Source organism: Phyllosticta citriasiana, assembly GCF_038021145.1.
Source record: "Phyllosticta citriasiana strain CBS 120426 chromosome Unknown IWZ02scaffold_3, whole genome shotgun sequence".
NCBI lineage: Eukaryota > Fungi > Ascomycota > Dothideomycetes > Botryosphaeriales > Phyllostictaceae > Phyllosticta > Phyllosticta citriasiana.
This window is the reverse complement of record NW_027117280.1, coordinates 2,010,179-2,034,694: the sequence shown is the minus strand read 5'-3', so window position 1 is coordinate 2,034,694 and position 24,516 is coordinate 2,010,179. Positions and strand designations below refer to the sequence as shown.

Below are 24,516 nucleotides of genomic sequence, written 5' to 3'. Positions count from 1 at the left end.
TTGCTTTTGCTCGCTTGTGAATCAAGAGACGGCTAAGCAGAGGGCACCTTGGATGGAGAAAAGTGAGGTCCAGATAGGTATCTGGAAACTGGACGCTTGCTTTGGTCGAGGCTTCTGATTGGTCGATTTCCTTGAGACTAGCGCGGACAGGATCAGCAACCAAAACAACACGCACACGTCTCGCCCTTTTGCCCTCATCCACAGTACATCCGTCTTCTTCCAGAGCAGGCCCGCCCCCTCCTTCAACTTTTCACTGCGGGTGCCGCTCGCGCCTTGTCGTTGTCTCGCTCTCCACCGCTTTCCGTGGCTTCTCCGTGATACATTGCCGCTCGCCCACAGCGCAAACGAAACTGACGATGAATCGTTTTCCACAAATGTAGCTGGCGCAAGCTGAAGCTCAGCAGCTCGCAACGACAGAGCTGCTTGACTACTGATGCGACCTGGTCAGGCAACCATGTCGTCTGCAAAGGGTTTAAAGCGCGAGATGACAAAAATGTATCGAGTCGGGAAAGACAGACAACGCCATGTACTAAGCCCGTACAACCGGAAAGGAGAGGCTATCGAAGACCCATCTTAGAGGGTATTCGAGTCAAACGAGGGCAGCGCCTACTCCAGTGGCCTGCCCTGCAACCTGACCTCTCCTAGAGCAAAGCGGGGATCTCTGACACAGCTTGCCTGGTGTACCCGTGGCAGTTGTGATTCGTTTCTCCCTGAACACGGTGGTGTACTATTACAAACTTATGTAGCAATGCATATCATATTTTCAAACATCTTTCAACGAGTGAGTGCAATTGAAAGCCATGGCAAACTAGTCTCGTGATTATGTGAGCCAGATCTGATTCGCGTGGCGCGCTACGCGTCTTCCTTCGGCCAATCGCGCTGTCACGGCTCGACATTTGCACCTCCAAGTCTCTCACATCGCCACGACCGAACCATCTTTCGCGGGTTTCAAGACCCTCGATCCCTCCACTACTCTCTCGCCAGCCAGCGCCTCCTCGCGCTCCCCGAGGCATCACCAGAGCAGTGCCATGGATGCTGGCGCCGGCGCCCTCCAAGACAGCACCGACTGGCTGTCGACCGCGCTCCCATCTTTCGCGCAGCTCGAAAACGCCCTGCGCTGCCAAGTCTGCAAAGACCTGTTCAACACGCCCATGATCACGTCTTGTTCGCATACCTTCTGTTCGCTTTGTATACGCCGCTGCTTCGCCGACGACGGCAAGTGCCCGACCTGCCGCACCACCGACTCGGACAGCAAACTGCGGCGCAATTGGACGGCGCAGGAAATGGTCGACGTGTGGCAAGGCTCGCGACAAAAGGCGCTGGACTTGGCGAGTGGTGCGGGAGAGCCAGCGTCGAGGACAACGGCGAAGAAGAGAAAGTTGGAGGTGCCGGATTCAGAGTATGAGGACGGCGAGGAGGAGGTTTTGAGGCCGCGGCGGAAGACGAGGAGCTCGGCGCGCCAGTCAAGAGCGCAGACTGGAGAGCGAGAGGTTGAGGAGATCGAAGTGGATGCGAGCGAGCAGGGCGAGGCGGTGGACCCTGAACCAAATGACGGCCTCGTGGCGTGTCCCATGTGCAAGCAGCGCATGAAAGAGGAGGCGGTTTTCCCACATTTGGATCATTGCACGGGGCCACCAGAATCGCGCAGTATGCGGAAAAGCGATCGGTCACGGCATGCAGTCTCTCTCCTCTTCTTTGGGCCTGGCTAACATTGGGACCAGAACGTCAACGGGCTCGCCCCATTTCGCACAACAGTTGGGTGCGCGCGCCTCTACGACGAATAGTGCTCCGCCAGCTCGCCTTCCACAACTTACTTATACGCTTCTGAATGATGTCAAGCTACGGAAAAAACTCAAGGAGCTGGGTATCCCCAACCACGGACCCCGCGCTCTGCTCATCCGGCGCCACAAGGAGTGGATAAATCTTTGGAACGCAAATTGCGACTCCACACGACCGCTGACGAAGCGCCAACTACTGTCCGAGCTGGACAGCTGGGAGCGGAGTCAAGGCGGTAGTCGGGGCCAGAGCAGCTGGGCAGGCAGAGGAGCTGGAGACGTCATGGATAAAGACTTTAAGCGGGACGGTTGGGCGGAGAGCAACAAGAACCAATATGACGACTTGATTGCGCAGGCCAGGAGTCGGATCAAGAGCGAGAAGGAATCTGCAGCGGCGGCGGCGGCAGAGGAGAACGCAGAAAAAGAAGACGCAGGGCAGCGAGAAGAGGAGCACGACCTTGAGCTTGAAAAACAAGACACCATGGAGCAAAAAGGAGACGCTGCTGAATTGAATCAGCTCAACGGCATCAGCATCGAGCAGCAAGAGCAGGCCCCCTTTTCTCACTGTCCCCCAAGTCCGCCGCCTGCACATCTCACTTCCTTTCCACCACCACCACCACCACCACCACCACCACCACAATCACAACCAGAGTCCTCCAAGTCCTCAACGCCACCACCTCACTCAACCGACGCCATCGACGCCGTCCGCGCCCAAGTCGACCAAACATCGCTGCACAGCAGCCAAATTGACCTCGTCTCTACCGCCGCCGCCGACGCAGCCATGCCAGATGCGGATGCGGCTACACAGAACGCTCCCGTCTCTCAGGTCCTCATACCGCGTAGCCCCGACGTGTCTGCCGCTGCTGCTGATTGAGGCGCGTGAGTGCGATGTGCGGCCGTCGAGATCCCTCCTGCTTGCTGCCGTTTCTTGAGGAGGAGATTGAGGAGGCTGCCTGCGCGCCTCAAGTCTTGTCTGCCCAAGCACCACTCACACCATGAGCAGCAGCGGAAAACACCCAAAAAAAAAAGTCACACTTCTCTTCTCGCCTCATCACATCGCGCAAGAGTGAGCAGCCAGCCAGTTACCCAGCCACCCAGCCAGCAAGCATCTCCGACTTCAAGCGACAGAAAGAAAGCAAAGATGGCAACAAGAAAAGAAAGGATCGAACTCAAAGAGGGGGTATTGAGGCACTCATATCACCGCACCGCACCACACGCTGTATCTCTGTCTCAAAGGCATTAATCTATTTGTCTGCAAACGACGTGTGGGAAAGGAAGGACAAGGGGAGGAGTTTCAGGAATCAGGGGCAAAAATGCATTTGTTGGCCGATGGGATTGGTCGGGTTGGGCGGCTTTGTGGTGTTCTCTGCTTCACGCTTGTTGGGTGCTTTACTTTTGTAGCGTGCGTGCATGTATGGCATGGCATAAGTGGCATAAGTAGCATGAGGAGGAGAAGGAGGAGGGGGAGGGGTGGTTATAGGCATAGATGGATAGATACCCTGTGCTAGCGAGCGAGCAAGCAAGCGAGTGCGAGTACAATGGCTGAATCCGGGTTTCTTCTGGCATGAGGTGGTCATCAAAGCATGAAGTGAACGAACGCATGGAAAGTGAAATTTACGTGGTTTGAAGAGTAGCCAAGGTAGCCAAGGTATCTACGTGAGTGACGCACTATTTTGCTTGCAAAGGCGCCTCTCTCCGTCTCTCCTTCTCCTTCTCCTGCTCGCCAGACAAATCAGTTGGTCTCTGCTCATCCAACGACATGCGGCCCAACTCCTGCGAGGCCTGCAATACTTCTTGCTCTTCTGCTTGCGTCTGCTGTTCATTCCGCGTCTTGTCCTGACTGGCCTCTGCACGCTGCTTTTCCCTCTCCCTCTCCCTCATCTTCCTCTCCACCTCCAACGCATCCAACTCCTGCAAACGTCTTCTCGTCCTCTCCGCTTCCTCCGCCTCCTTCCTCTCCCTCTCCACCCTTTCAAGCTCCGCAAACTCAGCCTCGACGTCTTCCTCATCCACAACCGCACCGGCCGGGCCCTCCCTCCCTACCTCGCCCACAATGGCGCTAACCTCGTCGACTTGGCCCATCTCATCGCGCAGCCGCTCGACGACCTGCTCGACGCCCTCGGCGCCGCCCACCTGCGCGTTGAGCGACTTGAGCACGCTCGCGCTGGACTCCATGGCGCGCACGACCTCGACTTGATCGGCCGCCTCTTCGATCCGCGCAAACACCGTTTCGAGCTGCGCCAGCGTGTCGGCGCGCCGTGTCAGTGCGCTCTCGGCGAGCTTCTTGGAGCGCAGCGCTGCGCGGGCGGCGGCCGTGCTTTTGGCTGCGACGGCGGACCGCGCTGCTGCGTCGCATTCGCTTATGCGTGCCGTGAGGGCCGGGAGCTGGGTCGAGAGGTTTGCGATGAGGCTACGCAGGTGCGCTATCGTAATATCGTGCTGTGTGATGGGAGTCGGGTGAGCGGCGGAGGCGGGCTTGAGCTTGATGGTTTGCGTGTCGGGGTCGCAGGAGAGGGCGGCTTTGTCGCGCGAGAGGTGGGTCAGGAGGATGGAGAGGTCGGTCGAAGTGAGGGCGTGCGACGAAGACAGCGCGTGCGAGTAGGTCGAGGTGAAGGTTTCGAGGTTGTATATGAGGTCGATTGGTGACTTGGCGCTGTTTGTTTGGGAGAGGATGGCATTGGCTGCGGCCTGTCGTTGCACGTCAGTATGTGTTGGTTGAGCGAGGATGCGCAACGTACTTCGAGGTTGGCCATGACGACGAATTCGCCCGACACCAATCTATCTGGCGAGCCGTTCCCCAGCACGCCTAGTTGATGTAGTCCCCATGATAGCACCGACCAAGGTATCGAGCCCCAGTTCCATGAGTATATGCTTGTTTTGGCTGTCATAAAGTCCTTGAGCGGAATGAGTTCTTTCCGAGCAACCGCATCTTGCTACGCGTAGTCAGCGCATTATGAACTTCCCTCTTCGAATGCCTAATATCATACTATGACAGCCGCAAGCGCCAGCGGCTGGCCCCATTCTTTTGTCGAAAGTTCCCGCAACAGTTGGTCTCCAGTCCCCAGCGTGAGGAGGTTATTTGCGCCCGTTTGAGAGGGAATTAGCCCCGCACGTGTCGCATCTATCAGCGCTTTCCGCCATGCCGAAAGGTTCGCTTGGTAGCCGTCTGGATTTGTTGCTTGCTGTATGCGGAAGTCGGAATACAAGGAGGATAGGCGACCTCGACTGCAGGCAAGTCAGAAGGGACACTTTACGACCAGGGAGCTTGAAATACCTTTTGAAAGCCTCCTCATTTTCTTGTATGTAGTTGAGAAGCCGGGACATGGCGGCAGCGCTGGCAGGTGTCGGTCGAGAAAGTTGGATTGTTGATGTGACGAGCGCCAAGATGAGGGCGATAAGATAGGGCCAAAGGCGGTGAGGTGCGGCACACGGACCTCTTTACCTTCACCCCGCGGGAACCTTGTCGAGCAATCAAGTCTCTTCCGGTTGCAAGGTAAACAACATTTCAATGTCTCATCATTCCTTGCCTCCTAGGTATCTATACACCACCGAAAAGTCCTTCCCCTTGCAATCTGGATGCTCGTCGACAGCATCATAAATCGTCCTAGCTTGCTCACCTAGAACCAGCTTGATCCCGGCCTCGTGGGAACCTTTCAGAGCCAGGCCCAAGTCCTTCTTCATGAGACCGACACCAAATCCCCCATCATAGTCTCGACTTGCTGGAGATCCTTCGACTACACCAGGAACGGGATTGTTGACCTCACTAGGCCAGCACTTGCCCGTACATGAGTTGATCATGTCTGCCAGGGCCGTAGGATCCAAACCCCACTGCACGCCCATATTCATGGCCTCGGCAGTTGCAATGTTGTTGATCGCCAGGAGGTAGTTGTTGGCAAGCTTTCCCTTGAGACCGGAACTCGCAGGTCCCAGATGGATGACCCGTTTGCCCATCATCGAAAGGATCTCCCGCACGCGGTCAATTAGCTCAGGAGGAGCGCCAACCATAAAAGTCAGAGTTCCCTTTTCCGCTCCTACAACACCGCCGGACATTGGGGCGTCAACAAACTTCCCCTGGCCTGACGAGTGTGCTGCGTTGGCAACACCGAGAGAGGTCATGGGGTCGATGGTTGACACATCAATAAAAAGACGCTCTTTTGCTGCGCCTTTGCTCAAAAGATCGGGTGGAATCAACATGGTGGCATACACGCTCTTCACGTGGTGCGGCTCAGGCAGAGCGGTAATGATGGTTTCCTAATTCGGCACATCAGCTCATGTCGCTGTCCAAGGTCCGAATACAACACAATGATGCGCGGAAACAACTTCAGAGGATTGGCTTTGATGTAGTAGGAATCATTGAAAGAGCCGCATGCAGCCCCCAACTTAGATCATAGATAGAACATGCTCATCTTGGTAGCGCAAAAGGACAAGAGGAAACAACTTACCGCTTCTTCTGCAACCTCGCGGGCCGACTTGGCCACTACGACGCCATTTGCACCTGTGGCCTGGAGAAATTTGGCCGACGAGTTGGTATCAATGTCGTGGACAAACAAAGTGTCGTCTTTGGGTAACTTTGCGCGCAAGTTCTTGGCCATTGGGAGTCCTGTACAAACAGCGGTTAGCCGGACCCCGTCACGCGACATTGGAACATGTAGACAACGTACCCATCCGTCCCAGACCTATAAAGCCCCATACGGCCTGGTTGGCCGATGATGTGGAGAAGCATCTTCGCGTGGAGATGCGACGAGCGGCAGGCGCAGCGTTTGCGGAAATGCGATGAAGTAGAGCAGCCATGGTTCGTTTTGGCTTGATCGGAACAACGAGGACAGGAACGGTATTAGAAAGGCAAGGGAGGACACCAACGGTAGCCGACTCCGAACGAATGGCGCCTCCGCATGCCGGTGGAGCGATGGTGCTTCTGCCGAGGTGTGACTAGGTCGCACATCATTCGATGGTTTGTCGGCCCCCTCTTCCCCAGTTCCCTGATGATCCGCTGAGAGATGCGGCTGAGCCAAGAACGGAGAAGCCGCCCGCCCGATATTTGTTGTTAAGGCATCCTGGCTGGGGTAGACGCTGGGCCCAATTGCTGACCTTGGTGGATTTTCGGTGGTTTGACGGCTGCGGGGAAGGAATGGGGAAAGTGATGTGAGAGTGGAGAGAACGAAGAGGACGACGGAGAAAAAATGGGGAAAGTGTGCATCGCTTCGCGGCTTTGCCATCGGCTAATGGCTTTCCTATTCCAGACTCATTCGGCATCGTCGACCCTGACTCGACTGGTGAAATGCATTCAACATTGTTGCAGCATTCCATTGGACTGCATGTCTATATGCAATATTCTCCGATGCTCGCTCGCTGCAAGCAAAGCCCTTGCTTGCCTCAGAAGACGCAGTGCTAGCTGAGGCCTCGAAATATCCTTAGCAGAAAGACCCTCCTTTTTTAATGTCAAACGCCATCGCTATGCCACTGATCCAATTCCGTATGCCTATCCAAAGCGAGATTCCCAACCACCTGCGTCGGCTCCCCTTATTGTTGCGCCTGCTCGTCAGCCGGCTCATCCTCCGACTCCTCCGAATCCTCGATTCGCTGCATCTGTCTCTTGGTCAAAGGCTTCTTCTTTTTCATCGTGTCGCTCGGGTCATGTCTCTCGCAACTGATTGCGTCGAGGTACTGCTCGTTGGTCATGTTGGACCTGAGCCTAGGTGCACCCTCCGTCTCGTCAACAAACAGCTTTTCATGGAACATGTCATATGCTTCCTCGGCCTGGAAATGTTAGTCACGTTCAGACAAGAAAGTCAGGTGTGGTACCTCTTCATCAAAGTAGCGGAGTTTCGACCACTTTTCTTCCTGCGCAAGGTGAAGAAATTGCTTAGACGCAGCCGCTTCATCACCATACTCGCTCTTGATCGTCATCTGCACAGCGCGTGGCTCATTCACCTTTGGCCCATCGACGGCACCTCGTTCCCTGCGTTTTGTCGCGTCTCCCAGCTCTTTGACAGCGTCGAGATGATGGAATTGTGGCCTCATTTGAACGACTCCAGTGACCTTTGTCAAGTGAAGCTCTTTGCCACGGAATGCGGCGAGCATGTATGATGGCTTTCCCACTTCATCCTTCATGATTTGTCCTCCAAGTGTTTGCCTGTTCAAGACGTGCCCCTTGTCATTGGCGTCCTCGAATCGGAGAAGCATCTGCTCGACCGCATCTTCCTCCAACTCCATATCTTCAATATCCGCGCGTGATGTGGGTGCACCTCGAGCAGGAACTGCTGCCCTTGAAAGTCCGCTGAAGCCGGCAGACAGACCAAAGCCACTCTCGCCATTGTCCTGAGCCTTGCGCATAGCCTCGCCCCATGTGATTCCCTTGCGCTTATCGTAGTTCATGTGCACGTTTACGGGTACGTCGACTTCGATGAATCCTGCTTCGGGCTTGAGGCGCAATTCGAGAGGCCGACAATTGTTTGCATCATTATATGGTTGCTCGCGATCTCGGTTGGGATATTGTAAAAGGTAGATTTGCTCTTGAAGCTCGGGGGTGATGAAGACATCATATTCGGCAGTGACAGGGTCGTCTTCCAGATGTGCGGCTGAAAATTAAGTCAGTTCCAAAGTGACAGGTGCGTTGCGCGAGGCTCCCAGCGAATTGTGGCCGGCGCATGGCGACTTTGATTTTTGGTGAAAACCTCAAATGCGCCAGGCGACAAACGGTTGCCGAGAACGCGAATTGACAATCAAACCGAGACTGGATTACTCACGAGGCATGGTGCTCTGCAGTGCAACGTCCACAATTGTTGAGAGCAAAAGGTGGTGGAGCAGAGTCAAAAGTGCGTCCGAGACGAACGAAAGTCATCAGCGGCGGGGCCGTGCGCGTCGAGCATCGCGTCACTTCCTGTTCAGCGCGCGCATCTGCCTATGTGGGCTCCCGCGACGGCGATAGTCTGAGCAAACTCCGGCCTTCTCCATCAACTTCCACCACCTCACTCGCTCCCTCTCAACCCTCCACCTCCTCCGTATCCGCGCCCTCTGCTGCGCCTGCTCCCAGCATGGCATACATAGCCCCAATTCACCGACCAAGCAGCATCAGGCATGCCCTGAAGCTGCGATTGCTGACGCCCGACGAAGAATGCCTTGTGGTCGCGTATGTACACTCCCACGCTACATGAAGCTCAGCTAACCTGTATCCCAATCCAGCAAAGCCAATCGACTCGAAATCTTCCTCCAGACCGACGATGGCTTGTCCTTCCACCGCGCCGAACCGTGTTACGGCAATGTCACCATGCTTAGCAAGATCACCCCCTCCCAAACTTCGCCAGACCTCCTCTTTGTTGGTACAGACCGTCATACGTACTTTGCATTGTCTTGGAATGCCGGATTGAAAAGGCTCAAGACGGTCAAGAGCTACTTGGATGTTGCAGACCGAGCGGCGCGGGACTCGCAGACAGGAGACCGATGCTTGATTGATCCAACGGGCCAACTCATGACCCTGGAAATATACGAAGGAATCGTCACGGTGATTCCATTGACAGAGAGAAACAAAAAGAAGGCGATTCCAGACGCTAATAAGATGGGGGAACCTGTGCCGTCCAGGATAGAAGAAATGTTTGTCCGGTCATCTACATTCTTGCACCGGAAATCGCCAGAAACTGAGAAACCCTTGATGGCGCTACTCTATGAGGATGATGAAGAAACCAAAATTCGTTTGCGCTTGCGCCAAGTCAACTTTACGCCTGCTGCTGCTTCGGACGACACAGGGAGCCCGGACCTTGAAATTATAGAAGGCACCAAAGACGAACTAGATCTTGGAGCTGGCCACCTGATACCTGTCCCAGGTCCACACTACGGGACTCTGATTCTGGGCGAGACATCCATAACCTACTTCAATGACTACACAAAATCGCTCGTCAAGCGCCCGCTAGAGGAATCGACGATCTTTGTTGCTTGGGAACAGATCGACTCCCAGAGATTTTTGTTGGCCGATGAGTTTGGCATTCTATCGCTGCTCATGCTTCTTTTCGATGAGAGCGGTACCGTTGATGGGTGGAAGCTAGAGAAACTCGGCGAGACCTCGAGAGCTTCAGTTCTAGTGTATCTGGATGCCGGCCATCTTTTTGTCGGCTCCCACGAAGGCGATTCCCAGGTAATCAAGCTTGCAGAAAAATCGATCGAAATCGTCCAGACTTTCCCCAACATTGCGCCCATCCTCGACTTTACCATCATGGACATGGGGAATAGGTCAGGTGAGGGTCAGGGCAATGAATACTCCTCCGGCCAGGCTCGAATAGTCACCGGGAGCGGCGCATTCAAGGATGGTAGCCTCCGAAGCGTAAGAAGTGGTGTTGGTCTTGAAGACCATGGATCCATCGGCGAGATTGGCAGCATTTCGAATATTTTCAGTCTCAAATCGTCTCAAGGCATCGATTTCGACGACATTTTGCTCGTGTCATTGTTGGACGAAACCCGCGTCTTTAGCTTCGATTCTACGGGACAAGTTGAAGAACTCGAAGAATTCAAAGGTCTAGTGTTGTTGGAGAGCACGCTGCTTGCCCGCAATCTTCCAGGCGACCGCCTTCTGCAAGTGTCGAGCTCTGCGGCGCGCATTACAGATCGAGAAAGCAGCATGATCGTCTCCGAGTGGAATGCTCCTACGGGCCGCACAATTACTGACGTGGCCGCAAACGATACATTCTTGGTCGTCTCTGTTGGAGGCGGCCAAGTAATTGTTCTTTCAACTGCCGACTCTCTCAAGACACATGCTGAAAAAGACTTTGGAGCTGACAATCAGATTGCATGTGTGGCTCTTCCACAATCACCAGACAAGGTATGCATAGTCGGATTCTGGCAAAGCTGTACCGTCTCCATCATCAGTCTCGATGGCCTAAAGCAAATTCAATCGGCGCAACTCAGCGACAACGGATCTTCTGTTCCACGGTCATTACTCATTACTCAAATCTTTGACGGGCCACAACCAACCTTGTTCGTTGCGACTGGAGATGGAAACGTCGTCACGTTTTCTGTAGACCCAAACACCTACGCCCTCTCCAACAAGAAGAGTACCATCCTCGGAACACAGCAGGCGAATTTCCGGGCATTGCCTCGTGGTGACGGCCTTTACAATGTCTTTGCAACATGCGAGCACCCCAGTTTAATATACGGTTCGGAAGGTCGCTTGGTCTACTCAGCTGTGACCGCGGAAAAGGCCACTTCTGTTTGTCCCTTCAACGCCGAAGCGTATCCCGGCGCAGTTGCAATTGCTTCATCTGGAGAACTACACATAGCGCTTGTTGATTCCGAGCGGACAACACATGTGCAAACGCTCCATGTGAATGAGACAGTGCGCAGGATAGCGTATTCTCCTGCGTTGAAAGCATTTGGTCTCGGCACAATTAAACGGACGATACGCGATCACGAAGAAGTCGTCCAGGGCCATTTCAAACTGGTCGACGAGGTCGTTTTCAAAGAGCTGCACACGTTCGACATGAACGAGTACGAGATTGTGGAATCTGTGATGCGAGCAGAGTTGAGCGACGGAAGCGGCGAAGTTGCTGAACGATTCGTCGTTGGAACTGCATTCCTCAATGAAGAAGACGACAAGGAAAGTTTGCGAGGCCGTATATTGGTCTTCGAGGTTACCGAAGACCGTCAACTCAAATTGATAGCAGAGCTGTCTGTCAAGGGGGCTTGCAGGTGTTTGGCCATGGTGGAAGGCAAGATTGTTGCTGCCCTGATCAAGACGGTAAGTAGACCTGCTTTTTTGGTAACTTATTCTAACAATGCAGGTCGTCGTCTACTCTTTCGAGTTCCACACCGGGAGCACTCCTCAGCTCACCAAAAAGGCCGCCTTCCGCACTTCGACGGCACCAATCGATGTTGTAGTGTCTGGCAAAATCATCGCAATCGCCGACCTGATGAAATCGGTTTCGATAGTCGAGTATCATCCTGGCGATGGGGAGCGCAACGACCGGCTGACCGAAGTGGCCCGGCATTTACAAGTGAGCTGGTCCACGGCGCTGGTCGAAGTCAAAGAAAATACCTATCTCCAAGCGGATGCCGAGGGCAACCTGACCCTGCTTGAACGCGACGTCAGTGGTGTCACGGTCGAAGACCAGAGGCGACTTGTGCCGCGCGGAGACATGTTACTCGGCGAGCAGGTGAATCGCATGCGCCGCGTCGACGTTGCAATCGCGACAGACGCGCCAGTGATTCCAAAAGCCTTCCTGGCAACAGTAAGTTCCCCAGCAAGCGACAAAAGAAATCACAGCTGACAAGACGCTCACGTAGGTCGAGGGCTCCATCTACCTCTTTGCCCTAATCTCACCCTCCAAAATCGATCTTCTCCTCCGCCTGCAAGCCATGCTCGCCGAATTCCTACACGAAGAAGAGCTGATCCCGGGCTACTCCAAGGAATACGGCACCCGTGGTGCGCCCTTCAACGAGTACCGCGCCTTCCGCAACCAAGTCCGGGCCGAGGACGAACCCAATCGCTTCGTTGACGGCGACCTGATTGAGCAGTTCTTGAATCTGGATGCCGATGATCAGGATGAGATTGTCCAGCGTCTGAGGTACAAGGATGTCGATGTCGATTCGGTGAGGACGATGGTCGAAACACTTAAGAGGCTGCATTGAACGTGGTAGCGCAACTGGCGTGTTGCGATGGTGGCTCTTTGGGCAACTTTGCCACCGAACTTGTGCGTAGCTCATAGATGGACAGATTTCTTGCTGGCACGCACGTCTTGGAAGACGGGCTCATCCTGTGTTGGATGACGAGCCCCTTGAATATGATCCTACAGAGAAATTCGGAAGAATTTTACGCTCAGCGTCTGGTCTCCTAGTGGTGACCAAATCCACGGCACACAAAAAACAGATGGCAGGCGGACGGACAAGGAGCATTCGAGCTCCAGCACACTACCTCTCCTCGCCAAACAAACAGCAAAACGACAGCAAATGCACGCAAAGATTAAAACGAATCATCAACAACGTGCGCGACCCCCGACTCGAACGCTGCCTTGCAGCATTGCCTAAAAAAGATCCTTTGGCCAGCCCTCCTTCCCTTTTGCGCTTGAAGTAATTCAATCCATCGCCCTCAAAGTCTCTGTGATTCACTGCCCACACCACGCGTCCACTCTGGCCACCCGCGGACTGTGGTTTGAGTGATTACTTGCGACTTTGCATGAAATACTAACAATACAAAGACTTGAAGTGCGTGAGCCTTCTTAGTGATTCCTTATGCTAACCGGTGATTGCTACTACTGCACGCCTTCTGTCATGTCCACTCTGCCCATCACACTCCAACAGTTTTACACAAGCCTCTCTCACCTCCCTCAAACCACGCCCTCATCTTCCTTGATCAAATCGCTCGCCCTCTCCGCCACAGCATACAGCGTACTCATCAAATGCCCGGAAACCTGAAACGGGAGCACACTCGCATCCACAATCCGCACATTCGCCGTCCCATACACCTTCAACCTCTCACTCACAACGCCTCCCATATCCCGCGGCATCATAGCCGCCGAACTCAGCAAATGGAAATTGCTGCGGTAGTTCGCCTTCAGCCACCGACTCCACGTCGCGTCGTCGGCATCCGCGGGCACGCTTTCGGTGCCCGGCCACGTCTCGGCGCCGGCGAGGCCGCTCAAAGGCGCCGTGGCGTACAGGCGGCGCATGTAGCGCGCTACGGCGACCTGCGACTGAGCGTCGTAGTCGAGCATGAAATACTTGGGGTCGATGCGCGGCTGGGCGCGCCAATCGGCCGACGAAATGTGCACGCCGCCTCGCGAGAAGGGCAGGGTGCTCCAGAATTCGGAGCCGACGGTTTGGCCGTTGGGGTAGTGCAGGATTTCGGCGGCGGCGACGTGGGATTCGAAGAGGAGGGCGTGTTGGACGCGTAGGAGGGAGAGGAGGGCGCTGCTGCTTGTTGCGTTGTGGTTTTGGGCGGCAAGGGTTTCGGCGTATGAGGGGAGCGAGGCGAGGATGGATGAGGCGATGGTGTTGGTGCTGTTGCCGAAGAGGTCGGTCACGTTGGGATAGGCTGCTACGGGGGCGCCGCCGTTGTAAGATTGCCCGGTCGTGATGGGGTAGGTGAGCCCGTTGTTGTTCTGGTCTATCAGGTTCTCTCCGACGCCGGGAAGAGATACGCGGGTCGTTATGTTGTGTTTGGAGAGTATTCTTCTCCAAGTCAGCATTTACCCCTTGAATGAACTGCTCAGACGTGGCGAGTGTATACTTACTTTGGATTCCCCACCCCTGACAACTCCAAGAGCTGTGGTGTGCGAATGGCACCAGCAGAGACCACAACCCCTTTCTTTGCTTCGAGCGTGCTAATCGTGCCATTTGCTGCCACAACTTCCACGGCCTTGGCAACAACATTTCCGTCTGCGTCTTCATCATCACTCCATACCAGCCTCTTCACCGTTGTCCCACTCGCCAGCGCAAGATTCAATCGAGTCGGATAGTGCGGCCAGAAATACGCCCGCGCGGCATCATGTCTGACATTGGCGCCCTCATCAACAGTCTTTGGATAAGCCGTCGAGCCTCTCAAGTTCCCTCCATTCACATCCTTCGAAGCCGGTATGCCCAAAGCCTCATACGTGGACTGCAGCGTAGAGCCGAGGGCGTTGGCAGACTGGTCCAGGGGCCAACCAACCTTTACCGGTCCCTCAAAACCGTGAAAGGAGGAAATGTACGACGAGCCGCCCTTCTCCTGCTGCTCGTCCGGAATCTCAAAGCTCTCGTGCTTGCGGTAGTAGGGGTAGAGATTGTCCCAGTTCCAACCCGCGTTTCCTATCTTCTCCCACGCGTCGATTTGCGCCGCGTCTGCTCTGGTGTACGACATTCCTTGCACCATATCAGTCAATCAAAGCCACATTCCACGCCCAATAACTTACCGTTTATTGTGCTTGTCCCGCCAATGGCCTTGCCCTGGTGCAAGGTCTGCGTCTTGCCATTCGCATGCGACTGCGCCGTCGTCGTGTAATTCCAATCAATCGGCGTCCCAAACGCAGTCGAGTACCCCGACGGCGACGTGACGTGCGGATTGTCGTAGACCGACCCTCCAGCTTCGATGACCAGCACGCTGACGTTGGTGTTCTCGCTCAGTCGACTCGCCACCACGAGCCCGCAGGTGCCTCCGCCGACGACGATGTAGTCGTAGCTGCTCGAATCGGCTCTTGAGACGGCTTCACTCGACGCTTTCGCGGCCAAGAAGAATAGAGAAAGATAGATGAGACCTTTGCAGCGCACCATGATTGGAGGATTTTGAGGTTTGGGCTCCAGACTGCACTGAGTGCTCCTCAGCTCGCTGCCCTTTTTACGGCCTCGCTCGACTTTTCTGCTCGCAAAAAACCAGCTCCCTTCTGTGTAACCAGCAACACGAATGAAACGGCCTATTTATCGAGGAGGGGGGCGAAAAGGCTACCCAGAATTTATCTGAGGAGATGTAAGTCCGTTGTCCTGTGCGCAATCGGCCAATCAACGTGCAAAAGGGACTGTACCGTGGAAGATGGGGTGTGGTGACCAAAATATTGGGTTCGTCATGAACCAACGAGTTCGCGGTTTCTTAACGTGTCGTTTTCGATGGATGAGCGAAAAGGGAAAGAGGGAGAAGCAGTAAAGGTGGTCCGTCTATGATGGTGACAGCGTGGAGAGGAAAGGGAAAGCGCAACAACAGATCGAGAACCGTCAAGCGCAAAGCAGTTTTCGTCACAGGAAAGAGATTGTCGTCCTTGTCAACGCGAAAAGGCGCGAGGCATCGTCGAATGAAGTAGCAATGGGACTAGGTAGCGATGGATCCAAAAGCACCTAGAAGCACTTAGCCACCAACGACCAATTCAGCATGGCAGCTCGCACGAACAAGACTTACAACGATTGAAACCCGAGCTCAAATGCGATTAATCTCACCAATTCAACTCAAGAAAAGCGACAGAGATAAAGACACGGATCAAAAGGCTCAATTGACCAGCTCACCAACCGAGCAACCAGTGCTGCGACTAGCTCCATGTCGGTCTGGACATGGAGTCGAGATATACAGCACCAGGTGGGTCTCGTACTGTGCCAATGACGGCGATGCAGCAGCGTCGACGTGATTTATTTCCGGACACGAGCGCGCTGTTTCGACGTGCGAGAACGCCTTGTCCCTAGTCGCACTGTGCGTCGCTTGGCTGCGCGCTGCACGCCTCGCCTTGATAAGCTAGCCGTGAGATCATGATTCGAAGAATGGCGGAGTGGGAGAGGAAAGAAAGAGGGAAATTTTGCAAAACGTAGATGCATATTGGACAAATAAAAGCCGTAATCATTTGTCTGTGGTTCGTTGGTACGACAGCCTTTCTGTCGGCTTTTGGCCTGATCGCTTCATTTCTGCCAGCGCAGGGGAAAAGGTCAAAGGTCTTTTCGACACGACTGAGACGCTTGGATTCAAAGTCACAAGAGTGGAGGAGTACATTAGCTTTGAAGCACGCCCATACACGGCTCCTCCTCGTCTTCGCTGCAGAAAACCTGTGCAATATCGCCGGCCATTCTGCTTCTGCGAGCGGAGTGAAAAGCCAGACACGAATGGGAAAATTGGATCTGGTGATGAAGAAATGGTCGGCAGCATTGTCAATGGCATCCCACGTCCAAAGGTAACGGCAACAGATCAAGAAGTCGCACTTGCGCGGTGGCATGTCGACAAACTCGCAACGACGACGACAGATGAAGTCCAAACCGCAATTCGTGCTGCTCCCGACCTACAGACAGGCACGTAGAATGCTGGGAAGCGATACAATCTAAGAAGACAAGTTGATGCCTCCGTACGTACAGCACAGCACATAGGAGAAGTCAGGCAAAGAGGGTTGAGGCAAGACGAGAGACAGAAGGACAAACAAACCCCATCACACCACCCGCAAGCTTTGCTTCTTTCCATCCGTCTCTCCCATGCCCACCTCTACCCCCTGGCGTGTCGCTCACCCAGAAGACTGATTGCTGCCCTGCTCAATCCAGTCCAGCACAGCAGCAGTGCCACGAGCCAAACTTACTAGTCAGTCGGGAACGACAAACGACGAAAGACAAGCAAGCCAGCCAACCGACAGACGCACCTCTCTCATTGCTTTTGGATCGCACTCTCGCTGCCCGCGCTGTTGTGGCTGCCTGGCCTGGCTCCATCCACGGCCGTTGGGACGGGAAAGCCAGTTTTTTTTTTTTTTTTTTTTTTTTTTTTTTTTTTTTTTTTTTTCCCTTTTCCCCTTGATTTTATTTTCGTCCGCATTGCTTTTTGCTTTTCGAATCGATCGCTCCTCCGTTCGTTCGTTCCAAAAGACCATCATCTCGTCGCAGCCCAATCAAATCCTACCCATCGCTCCCTGAACGTGTGGAGCTTTGCTTTTTTGACGCCAAACAGGTAGGCGAGGAGGCGGGAGGGCAGTCATCTCGTCCCATCCATCCCACCCCCCCCCCCCCATGCTGTCCCGTCCCGTCCCACGCTGTCGGAAATGCCAAAAGGAAAATTACGTGCGCTTGCACCAGGGTGGGCATCAATTCAATTCAATCAACAGGGCCTCCAAGTTGGGTTGAATTGACGGTGTCAACTGCCGGTCTGTACTGTGTTGACAATAGAGGGGATGGATTGTGTTGAGTTGAATTGAATTGAAAAAAAATTGACCGATAGTAGTACTGAATTTGGCGCCAAAAACGGCCATTACTATAAACTACTTTTCTCCCCTAGCTTAATACCAATTCTAAAAATCTTACCTACTACTCTTACTCGTAGGAGAGACTATAAGAAACGTATATAATATAGAAATAGGTAGTATTAGTAGGAGGTAGCCCCTTAGGTTAGCCCTATAACCTAAAAACCTTAGCCTGAACTGCCCGTTAGTAATTCATCCATCATTTTAATCAACCAAAGAGTCAGATTGCGTTGCGTTGACGAATCAGAAGTGTCAATTGAATTGATTGACGTTGACGTTGACAACCGATGTTGTCAACAATTGACGGGTATTGAATTGGTGCCCGCCCTGGCTTGCACTCTCCCCACTCTCGGAAGCGAGCAGGCTGCTTGTGCAACCTTCAATCAAGCGGCAGCGAGCGAGCGAGCGCCCCACTCGCTACCAGGATCGTCGAGCCAAAAAAGAAGAAAGTCGAGAGAAAGCGTGATTCTTCTGCTTGCTTGTCTTGGGCACGAGCCCCACACCACAGAGTGCCGCGACATTGCGCAGGTTGTCAAGCGAACCATGCAAGAAAAGGGATGGCGAATGCGGGAGCCGAAAAAGTAAAAATCAAAGAATGGAAAAGATGCGGACGCGACGCCGCTGATTCGCTTCTGTGATGCTGCTTTGCAGACTGGATGCGGAAGACGAGGCAGACGGAGCGGCGGGCAGCGGCAGGACTTTTTTGTGCTCGAAAGCTGTGCAAGTGCAAGATGCCAGCAAACAAGAAAATTGCAGCGCTATGTGTCATGCCCAAAAATTTGTTGAGGAAGCTTTTCTTGGTGAAGAAACGAAGGACAAACGAGAAGAGTGCATAACCCTACCTGCCAGCCAGGTTGATTCAGAAGCTGGCTTCTGCTGCTACCAGAAACTCCTCTGATGCCAAATGCTTGCCTGCCCCAGGCATACCCAAAACCGTTTGTAAGACAAATTAATCAATCGAGCAAGCAGCCGACCGTGACTTTTGAAACCGTGATCAAAAAACCTCCCACAGAAGACATGAGCCCATTGCAAACATACTCCGAAAACCGGAAATGGACAAGGCGAGCAGCCTGCGAAAGCGAGCAAGCAGGCAATCAAGCGGTGAGTCCAACATCAAGAGTTATGAGACATGAGGCCCTTGAAGCCTCTGAAGCCACCGCCGCCCGATTTGGGCTTGTCGTCCTTTTTCTTGACGCCAATGTTCTGAGCGCCACCTTTGTACCAAGTTAGAAGGGTAACTTTGGTTTTCGCGGCGTAAAAGACGTACCTCGCCCGTAGACTCTGGTCTCGGATTTCGGATTGACCCTCGGATTCGACTTGTCTCTGTTCAATTCACTGCCACTGGCCGTCGCGGACTCACCGCTCAATGTGCTCCGCTCGTCAGACTGGCCCAGGGGCTCCGTTTGATTGAAGCTGTACGATTTTGATTGATGGTTCTCGCTCCATGGGCTTTCCTTGACTGTAGTCGGGCTGATGAGGTCCGGGTCATGGTGAAACCCACGAGCAGGCAAAGATTCGCTCCTTTCAGGCCTACCATTGTAGGTTTTGAAGCTGGGTCCAGAGAAGGATGAGGCTTGGTCGTTGAATTCGCTTTGCTCGTCCTCCATGAACTCGTCGTCGCTACGAAGAGATTCATTAAAATGACGATGACCGAAACGGGTTGCAAAGCTCGAGCCTCCACCGCGACTACTCGAGAGGCTATGGCCTCCGGCCAGACTGTTTGAACGTATTTTCAAAAGTCCAGGCGCTGAGTCGTTTCCAGAAGGGCTTGGGGGATCATCATGGCTGTGGCCGTTTCCGTTTTGGCGTCCTCGCAGGTAAGCCAATTCAGCCTCCAAAGCTTGGCTGTGTACCTCTAGCCCTGTGAAGCGGTGAAGCAGGCGATTGTGGGTCTTGCGCAGCTGGACAAGCTTGGAGTTGCTTGCAGCCAAGGCAGAGTCGATCATCTGCTGAACGCTTTCCGGTACCTCGTCATTGGCGCTCTTCGAGAACGCTCCAGAAAGGGCCTCCAACTCGGCAAACTTGCGCTCGTACGACTTGGCCAATCGTTCCCGTTCATAGTCGCGGCTCCTCAGTCTCTCGTTGGCAAGCTTCAGTTCGCCTCGCAAAAGTTCGCTATCCTCCTGCATTTGCTCAAAGTTGAGCTCTTTCAATTCAAACTCGCGAAGCCTCCGCTGTAGATCGTCGACTTCTTTGCGCAAGATGTCCACCTCCTCAATCTCAGCCTCCTTTTGCCCGAGGTGAATTCTAGCATTCAGCTCCTTGGCCTCGGTTTCGGCGACCTTCTTTTTCAAAGTTGCAATGTCCTTCTTTGCCGCTTCAAGGTTCTCACGAAGCGAGGCTTCACTAGAATTCCATGTTGTCGAATCCTTTTGAAACGATGTAATTCGACTTTTGACTTCTCCTTCCCACTTCTTGTGTTGATTTCTTGTGGTCGTGGCCTCCTTCTTGAGTTGAGCGTTGACTTCGTTTGCCTTTTGCAGCTTAGCTTTGAGGATGCGATTTGTGTTGATCAAATTTTGCGTTTCGGCTTCGAATGTTGCTTCCTTGATGTGCTTTTGTTGTAGATGGCCAATGTGCGACAGGTGCTGGCTCTTCAGGTAGCGTTCAAAATTCAAGTCGTTTCGCAAAAGCATAACCTCACGCTGTAGAGTGGCAATGTTCTGCGCCAAGCGATCGTGCGCGGGAGAAACCGAATTCGGATTTGTGGACAGGGCCTGCGCGAACGACTCTAGACGCGCAGATTTAGGTGCGTTTTGTGCATCGGGATCATGCGCACCCTCATCGGACTGTACTGCCTCTTCCGCAATACTGCGCCCCTCTACAGCTGGAAGAGTCGGGCTATCTACAGGCTTGCCGGCCCCTTGAACAGAGTCGGGATAAGAGGAACTGTCAGGGAGATGGGGCGCGTGATGCGTTCCGCAAGAGTCATTCGTAAAAGCGGTGGATTGGGTGTTTCGCCAAGTGCCGTTGGACCTGGTCCCAGTTGGCGAGCTTGCGCTATTGGCGAGGGTAACGTCGTCGTCCACGGGCAGACCAGGGATGCTGTCAGTCGGGACCAAAGTTTGCGGTACTTCTGGAAGTTTTGTTGTTGGTGGTGGACCCGGGTCCTCGAGGGAAGAGGATACTGCCATGCATAAACCCATGCAGTCTATGACAACATCTGCTGGCTCGCTTTTGAGAAACCGAGTCTCACTCAACTCTTCCTCTGGCGTGGATGTGAAGAAATGAGGGTGGAGAAGATGCACTTGTCGGAATGCCTCGGTGCGTTTCCTCAGAGCATCCTTGTCCAGGATGAGGTCGTCGGCCTCGAGGTAGTTGATGCTTTTCAGCCATTTACGTGGCGCGCGCACGTAGCTCATGAAATTCAGGGGGAAGAGTCCATAAAGAAAAGTGAAAAAGTAAAGGGCACCGGGTGCTGCCGTCTCGGGGTTGTCGTTGGGATTGCCATACGTCACGTCCAGCTTGTCCCAGGTCGGATCGTGGCTCTCATCATCATCCTCGTCTGTCGCATCACCGCCCACTGCCTCACAATCTAGGTTCGCTGGGTATTCGGGGGCGGGTGCAATGACTTGGTCCCAGCACAAAACGCGCGTGTAGATGAGGAACAGCTTCGGTAGACAGGCGAATAGTGCCGACGTAATGTGTGGAAGGAACATGATGAGGACAGTCAGGGCCAGTTCGACGACCGTTCCCGACTTGTCAATCATTAAACATTTCTTGAGGCTGTCGATGAGGGGAGTTTCGAGAACGAGGTAGAGGCGAGGTGGTTGTCTGCGGACGAAGGCGCTGAGCAGGCTGAGGGCTTGCGCCCGATGCCTTGCCTGAATGAAGAGGTCGTTCAGGGCAAGAAGAAGTTCCTAATGGGTTGTTAGAGAGAGCTGGGGCTGGTGGAATGGAAATCTTGCCTTTGGTCTCTTGCGTCCATACGACACGAGTATAGCCTCAATCTGGCTAGCCATGTACTCGTCCTGGGTGGTAATCACATCTTCTTCGGCGGTTGGCAAGCGGGTGTGGTGCAGATATCGATTCAGCAGCTTTTGCAAATACGAGGCTGCTGCAGCTGCCTGCCAGACTGAATGCTCGCCATTGGCGTCAAAAGCCAACACACCGAGTACGAACTCCGAGGCATCTTCAATTTCCACCCTCTTGAAGCCTACACCATCGACCACGGAACCTATCAAGACGTCCCACCACTCCGAAAGCTTGGATCCTCCTTTGATCGCGGGTCGCAAAAGTCGTAGGGCATGGAGAAAGGGTGCGCGCTTGGCGGGTTCGTCGTGGACGTGGTTTTGGTAGGTAGCAAGAAGGTCTTCGTGGAGGCGTTGAGAATCGGCGTCTTCCAGTTCGTGTACGTTCTCGAGGAGCTTCTCGAGGGTGCGTTGAAGCTTTCCGGGCAGCAGATAGACAACTTCCGGGCCGGCGAAAGCCGCGTCGATGGCCTTGGCGGCTTCCTTGACGGCCCTAGGTACATTCCAATGTTAGTTGCGCGCTGACTTGGTGGCACTCGGTCATAGGACCTACCCGGAGGCCATTGGGTGAGGTTGTGGAGCTTGCAGGTGGGCACGAAGTTGGTCGCGGGTTGCTACAGAGTGAAAATATGGGGTGGTGCAGGGTCGAAGGTTCTCATGGTCGGCGGGAGGTGACAGTAGAGGCGCAGGGTGGAGTCACAGCACTTGGGTTGTGAAGGCGGAGAAGAGGTGGAGAGGCAGGTCAGTGGCCAACAGGGTCTCTAGTCCGGCGGGGTGCCCGCCGCGGCTTTTACAGAGAACCAGCTGGGAAATGCGCTGGGCTGGGCTTTTATTGTTGCATAAATTGATTGTGCTCGACGCGTGGGAGAGAAGCACAAGGGCAGTGTGGGCTCCACTCGCTCGCTCGCTCGCTCAACTCCAGATGAGATAGCTAGGTGTCAAGTGTGTGTGTGTGTGTGTGTGTGTGTGTGTGTGTGTGTGTGTGTGTGTGTGTATCTACAACCACGACAAGTCTGCTGCCCGCTGTCCCACCTCATCACTCGCTGCCCGCCGCCTCCTAGGGTCTTCCTGGCGACGCCAAAGGGCCACCATAACGTCACCTGTTGCGACAGACTGGAGTGCTCTGAGGTGCTTTGCCCCTGGCCCGTTGCACCGCTGCTGCGCGCCACCTGCAGCTGTCCATTTGCGAGGAAACAACCGCTCGTCAAGCCTCTTCCTGACCTTCCTCAAAAACGCCCTCATCCGGCCGCCATGACTCTCGTCAAATCTTCACCATGACTGAATCCTGTCGTATCGATCCCGGACCAGACTCGCGATTGAGTCGATGATGATCCCCCGCTGTATGCTCCTGCAACCTATGGATTCACCGACTTTTTTCTCAACTGCGAGTTGACTCGGGATGCCATCCAGAGAGAGGGTCAATGCTGCGGCGTCTTATCCACGCCCCCAGCCCAAGCCATGGCGACTTGCAACCGATTTCCTCCAAACAGCCAGGCAATCGGGCAATGCTATCGGTTGAATCCAAACGATCCGAGTTTGCGGAAATTCTCCCAGCCAGGCCCATGCAAGGAGCGTCGCCTCGGCAGCTTGTCGATTTTCCACATCCCGGCTACCTATGAAGTCGTGCATCAGGACGTGGCACGAAAACGGCGTTCCCAGTGCAGACGAACACAGGGCCAGCAAGCAGCATCTGCAGAGGCAATATTTGCACCTTGCAAAGCGGCAGCAATGGTCCTCGTACGGTTCACGTTCGGCGGAGCCATCATCGACTGGCGGCATGTGAGAACATCTGTCAATCCCACGCATTCAAATCCAAAGAGACATGGCGGCGGCGGGCGCCTCCCGTCATGTCTTGCAATACGCTGGAACATGCAGAATTTCTCCAAACAGGAGCTAAGCTTTTCGGGCAGCGGCGCCCGCCTGCTCGTCTCACTGCTCACGGCGAACTGTGCACAGCGTCCATGATCTGCCTTGCCTGGCCAGCTGGGGAGCGAGGACCTTGGTCGACGCACAGCACACAGAGCAGACCACGGCCAGGCAGACAGGCTGTCACTGCAAATAGCATGTACATGCGTCAGGCTGTGGCCGTACCACGCAGCATGCGTCGAGTGAAAATGTCTGTCGTTCGTCCGTCCATCGCCTCGTCGTCGCGCGTTTCTCGCATCAACAACAACATCCATCTCTACAGTCAAAGAGGAGACTAGGATCTGACCGGAGAAAATGCCATGGGGCAGGCATCTCATGCAGGCGCCGTGTCTACCGTGGTGTCCACAAGCTGCCAATCCCACCCATCCATCCACTCACAAGTCGTCTCGTTTGATTCCGTCTCTGAGTGGGCTCAGCTTGATACAAACCCACCCGCAGCGAAAACGCCCCATACGTCCCCCGAGACCTCTACCAGCCATCGACGGCCCCAACCGTCGCTTCGATAGGTAGCTACCTGTTCTGTGAAGCAACCGGCGACTCCGACCCCCCACGCCACCATGACCAGCAATCGCAACTCGTTCGCGATAAGTCGGAGACCAAACTGGTAGGTAATTACCCAGCAGATGAGTGCCAGGCAACAAACAGCGCAACCCACTCCACCACCCATCCACGCATCAGATCAACACCCTGCAAGGATAAAGACTGCCCGACATGATCGCCATGTCATCACATCAGACTCAACCCCACCGACATCCCCGGCCCTCATTCGTCGATCAACGTGGTGAGTGGGTCGGTCGGTCCCCCGACAGTGACAACTGACAGCCAAAGCACACCCTCCCCCACGGCAGAAGAAAAGGAGAAAAAGAAAACACTGCGCGCGTATGTAGTATGAGCGGGAGTGATGGAGCGGACCGCTGCCCAAGACACCCAGCCAGCCAGCACCAACGGCAGCGGTAGCGGTAGCGGTAGCGGCACGCCCGCCCCCCATCCGTCCGCCCTCTACACAAGGCAGACACTTAAGCACAGGGTACCTGACAACCTCGATCACGCCTAGATGTTAGCGTGGGGACGAGGGCCCAACCCTGCCCATGCACGGGCACTGTACTGTACTGTACAGTACAAACGACCCGACAAACCGACAAACCACCACGCGGACCAGAGCGCAGGAGGCATCTCCGTCCGTCCGTCCGTCAATCA

General features: G+C 54.4%; 8 protein-coding genes across 8 annotated transcripts; 2 read left to right on the top strand and 6 right to left on the bottom strand.

Annotated features, from left to right (window-relative positions):
- Positions 1 to 1,028: 1,028 nt before the first annotated feature.
- On the top strand, positions 1,029 to 2,142 carry IWZ02DRAFT_372924 (uncharacterized protein; the record flags this gene model as incomplete). Its single annotated transcript, XM_066764669.1, has 2 exons — positions 1,029 to 1,679; positions 1,756 to 2,142. Coding segments are annotated over 2 exons (1,038 nt in total), but the record flags the coding sequence as incomplete, so codon positions are not given.
- A 1,234-nt stretch (positions 2,143 to 3,376) lies between these two features.
- On the bottom strand, positions 3,377 to 5,219 carry IWZ02DRAFT_415656 (Snf7-domain-containing protein). Its single transcript, XM_066765771.1, has 4 exons — positions 5,050 to 5,219; positions 4,763 to 5,000; positions 4,514 to 4,708; positions 3,377 to 4,463 (listed from the first exon to the last, which is right to left on the bottom strand). Exons 1-4 carry the CDS (start codon positions 5,097 to 5,099, stop codon positions 3,444 to 3,446), a joined length of 1,503 nt encoding a protein of 500 aa, XP_066625563.1. The 5' UTR covers positions 5,100 to 5,219; the 3' UTR covers positions 3,377 to 3,443.
- Positions 5,220 to 6,960, bottom strand: IWZ02DRAFT_445247 (NAD binding domain of 6-phosphogluconate dehydrogenase-domain-containing protein). The gene is made up of 3 exons (XM_066767153.1): positions 6,437 to 6,960; positions 6,218 to 6,375; positions 5,220 to 6,026 (listed from the first exon to the last, which is right to left on the bottom strand). The coding sequence occupies exons 1-3, from the start codon at positions 6,564 to 6,566 to the stop codon at positions 5,292 to 5,294; spliced, it is 1,023 nt and encodes a 340-aa protein (XP_066625562.1). The 5' UTR covers positions 6,567 to 6,960; the 3' UTR covers positions 5,220 to 5,291.
- IWZ02DRAFT_445245 (DNA-directed RNA polymerase III subunit Rpc5) lies at positions 6,961 to 8,632 on the bottom strand. Its single transcript, XM_066767152.1, has 3 exons — positions 8,522 to 8,632; positions 7,578 to 8,353; positions 6,961 to 7,532 (listed from the first exon to the last, which is right to left on the bottom strand). The coding sequence occupies exons 1-3, from the start codon at positions 8,526 to 8,528 to the stop codon at positions 7,296 to 7,298; spliced, it is 1,020 nt and encodes a 339-aa protein (XP_066625561.1). The 5' UTR covers positions 8,529 to 8,632; the 3' UTR covers positions 6,961 to 7,295.
- A 177-nt stretch (positions 8,633 to 8,809) lies between these two features.
- Positions 8,810 to 12,389, top strand: IWZ02DRAFT_372948 (DNA damage-binding protein 1; the record flags this gene model as incomplete). The annotated part of the gene is made up of 4 exons (XM_066764671.1): positions 8,810 to 8,904; positions 8,958 to 11,499; positions 11,543 to 11,989; positions 12,045 to 12,389. The coding sequence occupies 4 exons, from the start codon at positions 8,810 to 8,812 to the stop codon at positions 12,387 to 12,389; spliced, it is 3,429 nt and encodes a 1,142-aa protein (XP_066625560.1).
- A 695-nt stretch (positions 12,390 to 13,084) lies between these two features.
- Positions 13,085 to 15,005, bottom strand: IWZ02DRAFT_373130 (glucose oxidase; the record flags this gene model as incomplete). Its single annotated transcript, XM_066764682.1, has 3 exons — positions 13,085 to 13,928; positions 13,991 to 14,597; positions 14,648 to 15,005. The coding sequence occupies 3 exons, from the start codon at positions 15,003 to 15,005 to the stop codon at positions 13,085 to 13,087; spliced, it is 1,809 nt and encodes a 602-aa protein (XP_066625559.1).
- A 3,530-nt stretch (positions 15,006 to 18,535) lies between these two features.
- Positions 18,536 to 21,957, bottom strand: IWZ02DRAFT_431059 (Hamartin protein-domain-containing protein; the record flags this gene model as incomplete). Its single annotated transcript, XM_066766128.1, has 4 exons — positions 18,536 to 18,636; positions 18,690 to 21,282; positions 21,358 to 21,886; positions 21,947 to 21,957. 4 exons carry the CDS (start codon positions 21,955 to 21,957, stop codon positions 18,536 to 18,538), a joined length of 3,234 nt encoding a protein of 1,077 aa, XP_066625558.1.
- An 877-nt stretch (positions 21,958 to 22,834) lies between these two features.
- IWZ02DRAFT_191044 (uncharacterized protein) lies at positions 22,835 to 23,789 on the bottom strand. The gene has a single exon (XM_066762437.1). It carries the CDS (start codon positions 23,634 to 23,636, stop codon positions 23,022 to 23,024), a length of 615 nt encoding a protein of 204 aa, XP_066625557.1. The 5' UTR covers positions 23,637 to 23,789; the 3' UTR covers positions 22,835 to 23,021.
- Positions 23,790 to 24,516: the final 727 nt, after the last annotated feature.